Source organism: Pinus tabuliformis, chromosome 6, assembly GCF_031772625.1.
Source record: "Pinus tabuliformis cultivar Carrire ecotype Pingquan chromosome 6, CPIR1, whole genome shotgun sequence".
Lineage (NCBI taxonomy): Eukaryota > Viridiplantae > Streptophyta > Pinopsida > Pinales > Pinaceae > Pinus > Pinus tabuliformis.
In genome coordinates, this window is record NC_142292.1 from 1,053,849,473 (window position 1) to 1,053,864,886 (window position 15,414).

General features: G+C 36.7%; 2 protein-coding genes across 5 annotated transcripts in view; one reads left to right on the forward strand and one right to left on the reverse strand.

Moving 5' to 3' along the window:
- Positions 1-15,414, forward strand: part of LOC149262587 (uncharacterized) — a 331,558-nt gene that overhangs the window by 177,694 nt on the left and 138,450 nt on the right. For 3 of the 4 annotated variants that reach the window (XR_016259169.1, XM_089424931.1, XM_089424928.1), the window contains 2 exons: positions 12,608-12,690; positions 13,395-13,454. The exons of the other annotated variant lie outside the window; for it this stretch is intronic. Coding sequence is in view for 2 of the 3 variants with exons in the window: in XM_089424931.1 (XP_089281057.1) it covers positions 12,608-12,690; positions 13,395-13,454 (143 nt within the window). In the remaining variant the exon portion in view is untranslated. The remainder of the gene's footprint in view (positions 1-12,607; positions 12,691-13,394; positions 13,455-15,414) is intronic. 4 annotated transcript variants of the gene reach the window in all.
- LOC149262588 (uncharacterized) lies at positions 7,357-8,815 on the reverse strand. Its single transcript, XM_089434183.1, has 3 exons — positions 8,091-8,815; positions 7,624-7,986; positions 7,357-7,363 (listed from the first exon to the last, which is right to left on the reverse strand). The coding sequence occupies exons 1-3, from the start codon at positions 8,813-8,815 to the stop codon at positions 7,357-7,359; spliced, it is 1,095 nt and encodes a 364-aa protein (XP_089290309.1).

The following is a 15,414-nucleotide window of genomic DNA, read 5'->3' on the forward strand; positions in this document are numbered from 1 at the left end:
TCCTCAATGCTGCTCCAATGGCTGCCCAAGAAACTCTTCACTGTTGCTCCAAAAACAAACTCCACAACTCTTCACAAATTCTCACACAAATGCAATGAGATCGCTGTGTGGAAATGAGAGGGGTTGGGTAGCTTTTATAGGGTTGGGAGAGGTAAATGGACCTCAAAATAACCCTAAGTCAAATTAGAATTGGCTGTGGGGTCCATTAACCCCCCCAACCCCCCCCCAAAAAAAAAAAAATCCGCATGTCGTCAATTTGCCACGGTGATCGAGCCGACCGAGTTAACTTGGGCTTGGCCTAGCCGGCCAGGTTGTTATCGAGCCGGGCGAGTCGGTCACCGGCTCGGCTGGCTCGGTAACAACTCGACCAGCTGACCCGTTTTGGCCATCGAGCACCAGCTCGGTAACAACTCGGCCAGCCGAACCGTTTCGGCCACCAAGCTGACCCGGCTAGGCAATGGCTTGGTCTGGCTCGATCGTTTCTTAAAACAATGGTTGTGAGTGATGCTTACGTATATCAATCATGGATTAATACTCACTATACACTGACAATCCAAAAAATAATATGGATTTTGAAAGCCTCTCAATGCTGAAATACAAAACGTCAATGCAGCTCTAATTGAATATTTCATTAGTCACAATACTTGCAAAATTTTTGCAAATGGTGTAGCAAGTTAAGTGGGCTTCACTATGGGAAAATCTCCATGGTTAAGTGCACTTGAGCTAGAACTTTGGGATGGGTGACCTTCTAAGGGAATCTTGGTTAGTAGGTGCAAGGTTGGAAGGTGATGATTCAGGCTACGCGATTCATTTTCCTAGTTTTAAATCTCACTTCTTCACCGTTGTGAGCATTAGCTGATGTAATGAGTGCTAAGTGGACTATTCAAAATCATAAGAAAATTGGTTTATTATGACTAATACTTATGGATATGGCTCTTAGCCAGGTCTTTACCTGATTTTAGATTGGAAGGAATATCCACACTAGCATGGGCAGATCCATCATTACCCCATTCGACTAGCACTAAATCTCTGGCCTTTGCCTGTGAAGAACTTTCATCCTCAAAGTGCTTTATCCACTGATAGATTTCCCCCTTCCTCTAAAGGACATTTTATTTTAACCAGGTCTTCATCCTCTTGAACGTCCTCTCTTTGAAAGTGGTTATGGGTCTCAGCCTTCTTTTTGGGTCTTCATACCCTTGTATATTGGAAATGGCAATCTGCTGCTATGTGTCCATAGTTTTGGCATCTTGAACATCTAGGGGAATTTTGCTATAATCTATCATTTGAATATAGATCCACCTCCCTATTTATCTTTCAACGGAGTTTGAAAGTCCTTCCCTCAGATCCAGTTTGACTAGAATTCTCGCTACTGATCAGTATGTCTTATTCTTTAGATTGTTATTGCATTCAAGAAAATTCCCCAGACTATCACCGATTCCTCTTAATATTCTTGGTGTCCACAACTCTGGAGGAGGCTCTGGTAATCTCATCCAGATTGCCTGAAGCTGGAAAGTTTTCAACCATGCGCTGAAATAAGGATGATTCCATTTTAAATGTAGGAGTGGATGACCCCAAAAACTATGTTAAACTCGTTATCTTCTCAAAATCTTCTTTGGCCAGAATAGAAAGGCCAGCCTTTCACAGATCAAATAATGAATCACCGGAACATAACATAGAACAGGAAGCCACACCTTCTGCATTGACTGATCCAAAGACCTATTTGAGCATTGTCTTCCGGTAATATTCCCAACCGAAGTGGTGTCTCCATCTCTACTACCTGCTATCAAAATGTCTTCCCTCAGCACCGGTTTTGCCGTTTCCATTTAGTTTCAGGTCTTAAATATTGTATATTTATTTGCCTTGTTGGTGTCTCTTAATAATGGGCTTCAGTTTCCCCTGAGGCTCCTCTACACTCAGGAAGTTTACCACAAAATCAGTATCCTTTTCAAGTCTTGAAGATTCTTTGTCTAGGCTTTGAAAACTTAAATATCTACAGAAATCGGATGAGCCTCTTAGACAACTTTCGTATCCCCTAAAACCTTTGTTTCAACATGCAAATCTGTCAGTTTGGCCACCTCGGTCTGTGCTGCCTGCTGAGCACAAAACTTAACTCCACATGTTAGCCTCTTCCTCATATAGAATCATGGAGTCCTAATATACCACCTTTATGTATTTCACATCTTGGGACATAGTTTTTATCCTAAGTGCATTTCTAGATCCATTTTTGTCTCATCCTACTTTATCTCTTTGTGAGGTGTCAAGGTGAGAGAAATTGAGGTGGTTTCATAATTGTATTATGTATTTGTATCATTTGAAGATGAATACAATCAGAGAATAGAGATTATGGCTTGAGGCATTTTCTGCCAATTTCTCGGCTATGGTATTATCTTTTTGTTTTCTATATTTTATCACCTCCTTTGTTCTGGGAAGTTTCCTTTCATAACATCTGACAGATGTGTCATGCATTCTCCTTTTCTGATCCTTTCAAAAACCCCTGATTTCCAAAATTTCGGAAAGAGGTTTAAACCTGGAGTATTCAGAAGAATGCATGTGACCCCCTAGATCCAGGGTTTATGGATAAACAAAACCTCTTCTCCCTGCATTCCATTTGCAATCAGGCTTTGATTGGTTGGCCAGATTGTTATGAATAAAATATATATAAAATAATACAAATAATATAAATAGTCATAAATAATGATTAATTAACTAGTAATTAGTATTAAAGAGGCATGTCTCTAAAGACATGACCATTCGTTAAAGGGTACCTTCCTAGGTATATATACGAGATCTCCAGTTGTAATCAAATCATCTCACATCTCTGTACATTCAATAATTCTTATATAATATATTATCTGTCCCAAGATGGACATTCTTATATACCAGAGACTCTGAATCCTGATTATTTTGCTGCGTATATGAACTGTGTTCATTACATTGGTATCCGAGCATACCACTGAAGTATACAAACTTTGTTCGTTACATTGGTATCATAGTTGTTTGATTCTCTGACCGCTCAACTGCTGCACAAAGCCATCAACTTGTCGTCAACCTTGTTGCCGTCATAATCAAAGCATTTCACTACACAGTGTTGGTGGTTCTCCATTATGCTATTAGGCCTTTGGTCATATATATATATATATTAAAAAAATTATAAAAGAAAAGAAAAAAAAGTATAAAGAACGAAAAAAACGAATTATAAAAAAGAATTATATACAAAAAATATAAAATTGAAAAGTTAAAAAAAAATCATGCAAAATATAATTATAAAATAAAAAAACAACTTACCTCAGCCATGTCCAACCTGTCACCTCCGCCTAAGCTGTCAACAGTCGACTGAGCAACAACGAACCACAGGAACAACAACTGTCCAACTCGTTGCCCCGCAGCGTCCGCAACCGCCATCTGATTTATTGCCTGCTGCATCCACCTAAGTGGTTAACTGACTTGTAGCAAATGTCACTACGACTGGGCCATTTTGTCGCTGCTTTCCCCACTTCAAAAGCTTTCTCTGTCACCAAATATTCACGCAGAACATTTAACCCTATTCTGGGGTTTTTGTATTACAGAGGTTGGTCGTTGAAATTCGCTGCAGATACATGGTGGAGGAAGGCACACATAAGTTACAAAAGAGTGATTGAGGAGATTGAGTCATTGTCGTTGTAATTTTGATCTATTCAATCCTGGAAGATTAGAGGATTGATTTCTGCCAACCTTGCTACGACTTTAATTAAGGTTTACATAAATTTAAATTAAAAACTCATTCTATTCACGATTCACTTTGACCACTATCGAGCCTGAACATATACACTGCACCATTTCAAAATTGTCACGGCCTTTTAATTAATCAATCCAAGATTTTGAAGGATATAAAGGTCATTATATATATATAAGGTTATCTCATAACTTAATTATTAATTAAGTTAAATAAGGTTAAAATTCAAAGGTTCAATTATATATATTTATAAAAGAAAGAGAGAGTTAGTTCAATAATTTTTTTTAAAGGAAATATATATATATATATATATATATATATATATATATATATATATATATATATATGAAAGGAGCTATTATAAAAGTCAAAAAATTTATTATCAGTTAAAGAAGATTTCATAAAAAAGTTAAAAAAAAGTCAAGAAAAAGCAAAATATTAAGGTATTTTTCATCAAAGGAAATATGGAGTCTAGTTCAGAAGGGAGGAAGATTTTTTAGAAACTTCATTAATTTATGCTCCCGTTCTATTTAGAATTAAGGGGACTCTTGCACGAAAAGATGTTACTATTTCTATCTCTCTCGCCATTTTTTTTTGTAAATATAAAACCTAAAATCGCAAACCAAAAAGTGATTTGCGAGTTAAATATAATCGAAAAGTTACACTATCTGGACAACAAAAAATATGATGCAACCTATTTACAATTAAGCATTGGGGATTATACATTTATGTCGTCATTCTCAATTCAAACCCTATGGAATGATCACGATGACATTATTTTGGGTTCAACGTGGATGAAAACTCTAGGGTCTTTCATCCTAAATACAATGTGGAAAAAGTCGAAGTCGGGATTAATTCGGCAAGGGTCCAAAAGTTGAAAAACTCGTCAAAGTCGGGAGTTTTTTGAAAAAGTCGGCAAAAAGTCGGCAAAATTAAAAAAACACAAAATTATTCATTTTTTTTTTTTTTTTAACATCTAGAGTATCCACAACATCAAATAAATGCATTTCCACATAAACATGTAAAGAAAGCTAATATATAATATGTATATGAAGTCTAATGCTACATCACATATCAAAATAGTGAATCAACTCCTGAATTTTGGGTCATGTCTGAGTCTCAACTCTCAAGAGTCAAAATCTCAACAAAAAATATAATAAATGTATATCATGAGTCATCTAAAAGTCATCAAGTAATCTGTCACTGAGATCCTCTTCCCCTTTTAATTTTTGTTTCCGCTAATTGTATTAAGAAATAAGTCATGCATTTATTCAGTAGATTGTAATCTGCTTGGGTAATAAGGCGTCAGGTGGTAGGTCCAATGAAAATTAACAGTGAGTATCACAGTAGATGTGAAAATTAACGCTTATTGACTCCAAGCTGCTTATTTTCTGAGAAAACAGTAGATGTCAGATTACTAACCTAGCCTTAGCATCTATTATTCAAAAACTCTTGGAGGTAAAATCCACTTCTAATACATAACCTTTGCCCACTTTTACAGGGAGTTCACCACTAAAGAAGATTCCCTTTCAAAACATGCTCTCATTGCAGGAAGGATCTTTGTTGTCACAAGATTTCGCAGGTACTTTGTTCCTGTCTGAAAAATGGGTTCTTTTTTGAGGCACTGGTTTTGTTTTTTTTGGACAGGTTGTTGCTATTTGATCTTCATGACCTCCTCTTTGTTGTTTCTTCTGGAAGCATTCAACAACTGTAACAATGTTTTTGATGGTGTGGGGTTCTTTCTACGGAAGACTGTTGTATGCCTGTCCTTTTGGTACTTTTGTAATCTTTTGAAGGGGCAATGGCTGTTGGAGTCTGGATCACTGAAAGCCTAGAGGCTTAGCCAATGTATACTTTGCTTTCTAACTAGAAATATGAAGTATAAAGATTTGTTTTTCCTTGGAAAACAAAAACATATCTTAACCTCAAAACTAACAGATTACAAATGAGACTGCTATGCTTGCAAGAAGTATGACAAACAATACAATGCAATAACTTGAAAAGGCATAGATGGAAGCTTCAATTTACAGTTTTTTCACCTTTGCGGCCTCTTTATCCGCGGCCTGGGAAGGGAGGAAGACTTTTTGGGTCGACTCCCGATTGGAAGGGAGGAAGACTTTTTGGGTCGACTCCCGATTTTAATCGGGAGTATAAGGAAAAAATCGGGATTTTTTCCTTGGTGAAAAAGTCGCCAAAAAGTCGGGGGATTAAATCCATGGAAAATTTTAGGGGCTAATGTTCGCCCAGTGGGCTAATTTTCCATGATTTTTCCACAAAAAAGATTCGCCAATTTCCAATTTTATAAAAGACGATTCGCCCAAATTTTAGAATATAAAATTATTTTACCTTCAAAATCGCCAACATTATAGAGAGACTATATATAAAATAATTATAAATTTGATTAATTTTACAAATATATCAATAAACATTTATAATTTGCATATTAGGGATTAGTGAGATTCGCCAATGTTTTAAACTTCAAGAAAATTTTCCATCCTTAAAATTTTCCTTGATTAAATCGTTTAGTTCAAAAAATCGCGTTTTTAGGAATAAATCGGGATTTTTTCCAGACTTTTTCCACACTGCCTAAATATGAAAAGAAGTTTTTGACATTTTCATACAAAAAGGAAAAAATAACAATACAAAATGTTACATTGAAGCCAAATTCAGTATCACGAGCAGACATACAAGATATTTGAAAAGTAATTTTTCAAGAAGGTAAAAAAGTACTATAAAATATGCAAAGAGAAATTGACGAAATCACTGCTGACAAAAATGAAGAAGTTTCGCAACTTAAAGACCATAGTGAAAAATTATTAATGCAAATTAAGAAGCTTAAAAAGAATAAGAAGTTGCTAAAAGACAGGTTCGAACAACATACCAATGTTACCAGACACGGAATCAACAATAAATCGGCGAGGCAAAAGAGCGAAGAGTTTTAATTGGATCGGGAAAAAATCGGGAAATTCATTAAATAAAAATATACACATATATTGAATTAAAAAAACCATTTTTCATTAGTATTGGGTAAAGGTATGTCCAAACAATGCATAATATCAATAGATGTCCAAAATATCATGAATAAATAAGTATCTCATATATGTTATGAGTCCACACATGATCCAAAGCACTGAGTCTTGAGTCCTTAGAAGCATATGCTTCTAAAAGTTTACAAAAAAGTTAAAAACTGCATACTAATCAGAAAAAAATCAGCAACTAAGAGTTTAACACTCTTAAGAGTGAGAACTAGAAGCGATTCCTCCCACTCCTTCGCTTGCTTGACTCTCAAAGTTCTCCAGGTCATGAAGGCTGAAAAGAGGAGGCTCATCTAATTGAACCCATTCTGCCGCATTTGTAGCTTGCAAATCTAACTCTTCAAGGTCGATTGGTGAATGATCAATACCTGTCATTATCATGAGACATTGAAATGTGAATTAAAATTTCACTTTGAAGTTTGAACTTTAAACTTTTAGAGTACGAACTAGATTATGAAACCTTCAAATTCAAGCTCTCGAATCTCACCTTGTATTTGTTTGTTGCGAAGTCGTAGATTGTAATGGACAAATACAAGGTCATTCAAGCGCTTTTGTGTCAATCGGTTGCGCTTCTTAGAATGTATTTTCTCAAACATGCTCCAATTGTGTTCACAACCTGAAGCACTGCATGCTTGGTTTAAGATTCGAATGGCAAATCTCTTCAAATCTGGCGTATCACTACCAAAGTTTTGCCACCAAAGACCTAGCAAGTGGTAAGGGTTTGTGAGTAGAAGACTAGAAGTACCAAATTAGTAAATAGTAAAAACTTAAAAAGAAAAGAAAATTTAATAAAACATTTAACATACAAAATAAAGTTTAAACAAATTTAATGAATTGATGAAGCCTTCAAGCTGGGTACCTAGCAACATCTTTGACCTTTGTCTTATAGCACTGGTATAGGCAAACAATTTAGATGGTGTCCTATAATCTTGTAGTTGGGAAAAGACACGACTTTGTTGTTCTGGATCAGGGAAGCACCTTTCCAAGCATGTCATAAGTCCTCTGCCAACCTCCCCATCCTCATTAAATTTGCTCTTATCATAAAAATATTGTGGGTTTAAGAAGTACCCAACAGCATGTAAGGGGGAATGCAATTGCCTATCCCAACGTGCATCTATAATGTCCCAAAGAGGCATATACTTTGTCTCATCATCCCCATATCTTCTTTTGATGGCCTCCTTTGCGAGATCCATCGCCTCATAAATGTAACCCATAGCGGGTTTGTCACCATCAACCATCCTGAAAGTTCAAGCATTCAAATTTAAAGAAATATGAAACATTGTAAATAAAAAGAAGCTTGAAATGAAATTTAAAAAATGAAAAAGTTAAAAGACTAAAAGTACCTGAGAACTCTAACAAGGGACTCCGTCACAGCAATAATCTCTTCAGCATCTTTCCAGAAGCCATCATTAAACACAAGTGCAGCAATTTCGATGCCTTCAGTGGTCTTGGAATGTTTAGATCCCATCCACTCAGGTCCCAAGAACATCCTCTTCAGATTTATCTTTTGCTCAACCACAGATTGCAAAGATATGAAATTTGTTGCAAATCTAGTCACTGCAGGTCGAACAATTTCTTTACCTTCAGTGTATATTCTCATAGTGTTTAGGACAATAGTGTGGTTGTATAGGTATTTGGTTATGGATTTTGCCTTCTCCACAACCTCATGTATCCAATGAAGCTTACCAATGTCCTCAAGCATTAAATCTATGCAATGGGCAGCACAAGAGGTCCAAAAAATAGTGGGGTGCCTCATCTCAAAAAGTCTACCAGCAGCCATATAATTCGCTGCATTATCGGTGACAATTTGTACAACATTTTCTTCTCCCACTTCTTGAACAACTTCCTCCATCATTTCACAGATAAGTTGGGCAGTCTTAACCTTATCTGAAGCATCCACTGACTTGAGAAACATTGTGCCTGCGGGACAAGATACAAGGAAATTTATTAAAGTTCTATTCCTCTGATCTGTCCATCCATCACTCATGATGGTGCACCCTGTTTCTACCCATGATGAACGAAACTCAGCTAGCACAAGCATGACATCTTCAACGCTCTCTAACAACATATCTGTCCTAAGGCTCTCTGATGTAGGGGCTTTGAACCCTGGACCTGCAGCAGCAATTGCATCAATCATAGCTTGCCAATAGGGACTTCTGGCACAGTGGAAAGGTATGTCAGAATAGTACCAAAAGTTAGCAATGGCCTTCCTTGCCTGACTATAGATATTTTTTTTCCAACCAGTGCCATCCAAGGTAGGTTGGGAACCGGGTTTTGTGCGGGGAGCAAAAAAGGTGTTTATGTTTCCACCTCCAGTGTTGAAGGAAGGAGTTGAAGGACCGGCATGGCTTTGAGTTTGTCTTGGAGGCATGTGTGGAAAACTTGGGAACAACATTGAGGATTCAACAGATTGAGGTGACATGGGGCTAGTGGCAGAAAAAGTATCAACTCCAACATTTCCTATTTCAGCATTTTGCTTTGCTTTCTTGGCATTATGCTGCTCTAACATATCAAGGGCCAAGGCTGCTTGGTATTGGACATTGTCGTCAACCTTGGTGCAAATACCTATATCATGGCCAGGTATTTTTGCAAGGTGGAACTTGAATCTATAAATGCCTCCACTGCATTCCTTTTTGCAAAATTTACAAAGGAGCAAGGCTTTTCCAGGAATCTTGTCACAATAAGCCCAAGCAAAGTCCTTCTCTCTCGGCATTGTTGTTGCTTTGAACTTGTGTTTAATTTGTGGCTTCTGTTAAGATTTGGAGTCCGGCTTCTATTTAATTTGTGGCTCCTGTGAAAGACAACAAAAAATCAAATTTAAAAATCATCCAAAAATTTAAAATATGCTAGAAATTTAAAAAAGTAAATGAAGACAGATGGACAAAACACTCATATCTGTAACTCTGACTGGGTAGTATGGGTAGAGCATTGGTCATCTGTATATGGATCAAATTCTCATACATTTCACTCCTCTGGTGTGAACCAAGATAGTCATGAAAGAAGCCTTGTAGGCTTGTACAGTATTCAGGTTTTGCTGGTAGAAATATGGTCTCTGTTGAAACTTGAATCAGCAGTGTATGGAATCATGGATCTGGTGTTAGGGAGTGTATTTCAATGACAGAGCATTCCTCTCAACTTACATACCTCGGACCTGTTTTGTGAAAGCATCCTATTGCAGATTCCAGAGTGGACAGTCATCAAACTTTGGAGATACGAGATAGCTCATAGCTCGGAATTACCTGTGATCATTGTTGCAGACTTAATTAAATTACATTCACCTGTAGCTGCTTCAAGCTCAGACTTGGTGCTACTTGGAACAGTCACCTAGGAACAGAATTGTGGCTCAGATTTGTTGGAGGGCTCAGTCCTTGAGGCACAGTTTTAAGCTTGGACCCATGTTCACAAATATTGGGTGCTAAAGTGATGTAATAAGAACCAGACTCAGAGATAGCTCAGAACTGTAAGGTTTTAGTCTATTAATGCAACACAAGAATAAGTATTAATGCAACATACTCACTTCCATACCAAATATCATAAGGTCAGGGTTACTGTTATGAATACACTGCATACCAAAGCCAACTGTCACAGTCATATAACTCACTACCATCAAGATTACTTACACAATGTAACAGAGATTAACGCAAGCCTCTAAATGCGGGTCACACCAAGTATACAAAGTATATCAAATGCGATGCAAGCTACCCATAATACGAGCCATAAAGAGTCTAGCGAACCACTCAAGAATAAATGTGACGCTTCAGAGAAGAGAAGCAATGTACACTCGAATAGATGCAATGCTTCTTATTATTGATGCATACCTCACACTAATGAAGTTGCAAACTGTGACCTGAGTTTCACAAGACTCGACAGGGACTGTGCTCACTGCTTCGTCGTTCGAATGCGGGAATGTTATAAACAATTCATCACCGTTAAACAGTTAAACAATTCACCGATGCGGGAATGTTATAAACGCAAACGCGGCAAACCGGAACCGACGTCGAACGGCGAAAACCCTATTGAATTTGGCGGGACTCGTTAAAAACGGCAGAAATCGCATAAATCGCGAGTCAAACTCGCGTTGACCACGAGTTAAACTCGGTCAACGCGAGTTGACTCGCCCAGATTCGAAACGGAACTTTTTGCCACCGATCAGACTTGCACTCGCGATTAATCGCCGGAATCGGCGATTCCTGTTTCACTGCAACATACTCAAGAAGAAGTATTGAAGTCTCCAGTCGTAACAATCCAAGTTGAAGATAAAGGAATGAATAGTGATCCAGTCAATATCACAACTCAAGAAGAGGATAAACCAATTGAAGTGAAGACATACTCAGAAACGGCAGTTCAGACAATGAAAATTCCAAATGAAGATTTTATAACCAACTCAACAACAATGTTGCTTGAGGTAAGTTAGGGAGTTGCCACAAACAAGACAAAATGAAATCAAAACACAAGTACTCCTTATCTACACCCAAATCAGAAAAGTAGATATCTAAGACAATCTGCAAATTGTTAGCACTTAGACTAGAGACAAGTGACTTATGTTCCAAAGAAAGTTGATGTCTCCACAATTCAGTCTTATGATAAAATGTCATATGAAATATCTAGTAACTGCAAAAATTCACAGAAGATTGATTTAGGATGGTTAGATCTTTTTTCCGTGCGACAATTTTATTTATCACTTAGAGTATCTTATTATCTTGTATCAACGAAGATGACAACTCCAAGAATTCGGAGGAATGTGAAAAAATTCGAAGACCAAGCAACAGATGACATGCTTTCTCATTTGTAAGCTTTGAGGACAAAGCTGACTGAAGAGGAAGACAATGTTATAAATAAAAAAATATATAAAATAATAAAAATATTATAAATAGTAATAGTCATAAATAATGATTAATTAACTAGAGATTAGTATTGAAGAGGAATGTCTCTAAGGACATGACCATTTGTTAAAGGGTATCTGCCTCGGTATATATATATGGGACCCTCAGTTGTAATCAAATCATCTCACATCTCTGTACATTCAACAATTCTTATATATTATATTATCTGTCCTATGATGGACATTTTTATATACTAGATATTATAAGTATTCTGTTGCGTATATGAACTTTGTTTGTTACATTGGTATCAGAGCGTACTGCTGAAGTATACAAATTTTGCTCGTTACACAGATCTTCCAGCTATTGACCATATCTTACTCGATAGCCAGAGCTCATCTACTTTTTTTCATGCTTCCGCGTTGGTAGAACTAAAATTTTGCATGTTATTGTTGAGGTAGGGTCCACTTATGTAAGAAGACTTGCAAAGCTGTTCTGAACATGCGTTGCACCTTATGAACAGACAATACTCAGATCCCGATGTCTGGTTCAACCATTCCTTGAACCTCCTATAATATACGGTCCTGGCTTGAACAAAATATGAATCAATTTTCGCACAACATTAAAGATAACCTTTATAGTTCACTATTATTATTGGACCACTTTCTCTAGTTCAAAACAATGTTATTTTATTCTTTCCCTTTGTATTTTTGAAATAACATTGTATTCTATGGGTGACATAGCATCAGAAAACAACGATAGAGCAGTTGAAATGCGTTTTGGTATTCACAAGGCCAGAAACATATTTGTATCCATGTATTGTTTCTGGGCAGAATTTACTTTATTTTGGAGTCTGTGAGTTACCAATTTTGTTTTGCATGCTACAATAATATGTATGACTGTTAAAGATATTCAGAATATTCTGTTTCTTCCTCAAACCTTGCCCTGGTAAATTGTGGTTGCATGAATATTGTCATTTACGTCCTTTATGTTTGCAGAGTTTTTCCCCAATTGGTTTTGAAATATTTATTGGTTGCTAGATGATGCATTTCAAGAAGGCAATAGCTTTGAAGTAAGAGAGCTGCCACAAGTGGAGCTGTCAACACTTCCTTTAATTTTGAAGGTATTCCTTTTGAATTTTCTTTAGTGAAGCAAGTTGAAATGAAATATTCCTTAGTAACCACTGATATTCATGATCTGTTAGACTGGTATTACATGCATGGCCCTCTTTGCATATGGATGAACCGGTGTGCATATATAAAGGAAGGATAGAATGTGTTCTAAAATTTGAGTGTTTGCTTTTTAAGAATTTGTATTTGCAGTATCAGAATGTGGAAATTGTAAACATGAAACAGTTTAGATAATAGATAGATTAGTGTAGGCCTTTGAATGATGTCTCTGTCATCCTGTATAGTTAACTGTACAAAATAATAAAATTGCAATACCAGTGATCATAAGCACCGTTTCACAGATAACTATTGTATTATGGAGAATAATACTGGTAACTTGAGCTGTTAAGTTATGACAGTTAACCTGAAAGTCCTTCCCAGTTGATCTTAAGCAGCTCAGATTGCTGCTTACTGTTCAACTGCTTTCCTCGTATATGCATTTCAGATCATGAATAATGACTTATAAAGAGATGATACATAACATCTTGTATCAAACAGATTGTTGCTGGAGAATCCTTGCCTGTGTTTGATTGGCAACGTTTCATTATTCCATATTGGCACTATTTATTACACCTTGGTTTTCAATTAAATCAGTCTAGTTCTATTTTGAATATATTAATTTTCTGTGTTTCTGATCAAATTATATGTTGTCATACAGACAGTGACCGAGGGACATATTCTAAATCATATTCGTGTTGCAGAACTTATAGTTCAGGATGTAAGTTCATTTTTTCCACCTGTGCATTGCGAGTTGAGCTGTCTCTTATCAATGAGAATCTAGTAATTTTTTTCTGTATCTCAATGATTTTCTGTCAGTATGCACAAATGTCTCTGTTGAATAAACTTGTTTCTTACTGTCAATTTACTCCACATACATCCAATTTGCTTTGGTATCGAAGAATAGCAAATCTATCTGAGGTTTGTTTGTTAGCTAATAAATTTGCTTGTTCTAGAGTTTCATAATTTAATTTGTAAGTCCACATTATTCTAGTGTGCCAAGCTTTTTATGATTCTCTTCTTGACTTGTTTTGTTGACTGGAAGGAGAATGCACCTCTTTAATTTGGTTGAGTTTATGGAGGTGCTCTATGTTGGAGTATCTCAGTGAAGAAAATAAGTTGTTTAGTTTATAGGCTTGAACTACAAAGTATAACATTCTTTGCTCATACGACATGGTTCTGCATAACGTGCACGTGTGTGCACCCACAGACACATGTATGGTAATTAATAGTAGAATATATATTTGTAACAATATGTGGTGAACAAAATGGGATGAATTTGATTTAACCTCAGATGCTTATCCAAACTGGCTTAGGATGAACTCACTCTGATGTTAAAGGCATTTTGATTACAATATTGGAATATTGAGCTAGCATGATGTTACATTCATATAAGCTAATCTTGTGATAATCCTATATAAAAGTTGTACTAAGCAAAGGGATTAATAGATCTGTTCCATCAAGCATTGGAAAAGTAACAGGCTGATTTGGACCCCTTGGTTAGTCTGATCAACTAGCTCCTGATGATCCCATGTTGGTGCCTTTTATGCTGGATCTGTCCAAAGCAGAGCACAATTCTTTTGCGTCCGTTATTTTATTATATAGGCCAAAAGTAGCCCATTCAATAAGGTGCCATGCTGCTCAGTGAGAGTAGTCATCTATATGGATAACTCCATACCTTTTTTGCATGAAAGTGCTAAACTGCCCATGTATTGGTACCAGAAACTTGTGGAAACAAAGAAATTTTGTGGAAGCTTATCAGAAACACCCAAGTGCCCACGAGGGCGGTGGGACTAATAGGAAGTCTAAAAACTCCAATTTTTGGAAAATAAAGACAAATCAACCTCTAATTCGTTTCTAAACCTGCCTATAAATTAAGATATGACTTATTGGAAAGGTCCAAGCGCCCACGAGGGCTGTTGGACGAATAGAAAGTAAAAAAAAAAAAAAACCTTAATCTCTGGAAAATGAAGTTAGATCATCCTCTAATTAATTTCTAAGCCATGTTTCTGCCAAACACTTTGTGTGCAAGCTTCTCTTCGAACACATACAGTAGAGATATTTTAAGGCACAACCAAAATTTTATTAACTTGATCAAGGGGTATACATGCCAAATATCAATTTATAAACCTGTAATACAATTTTGACAAATAGCTAGAATAACTCGGCCTTCAAAAAGGATGATCTCGGCCCTCTGAAAGGGAACTCGACCCCAACAAGCAAACTTGGCCTGGCAGCAAGACCCCTCAGCAAATAACTTGGCCTCCTCCAGCAAATACTCAACCCAACAATGGAACTCAACCTCCAAGGATGATGAGCAATTCGATCTTCAATAATCGACCTCCACAAATTATGTATTCGACCTTCAAGAATGACTCAGCCTTCTTGCAGCAAATAGATTTGACCACTAGCAATCATACTCAAGTCCGACAAATGGGACTCAGCTTCTAGCAATTGATCAAACCTCTATCAAATGAACTTGTCCTCTGGCAAATGAACTTCGCAATCGATCTCAACTATGAATAATTGAACTCAGCCTCCAATAACAAATTCAGCCCTCAAAAAATGATGGTGAGTAAAACTCGGCCCAACAATAACAATTCGACCTCTAGGAAATGAAGATAAATTCGATCCCCTAGACACTGCTCCAAAATCACTTGCAACTTTAAACACAAATGGAA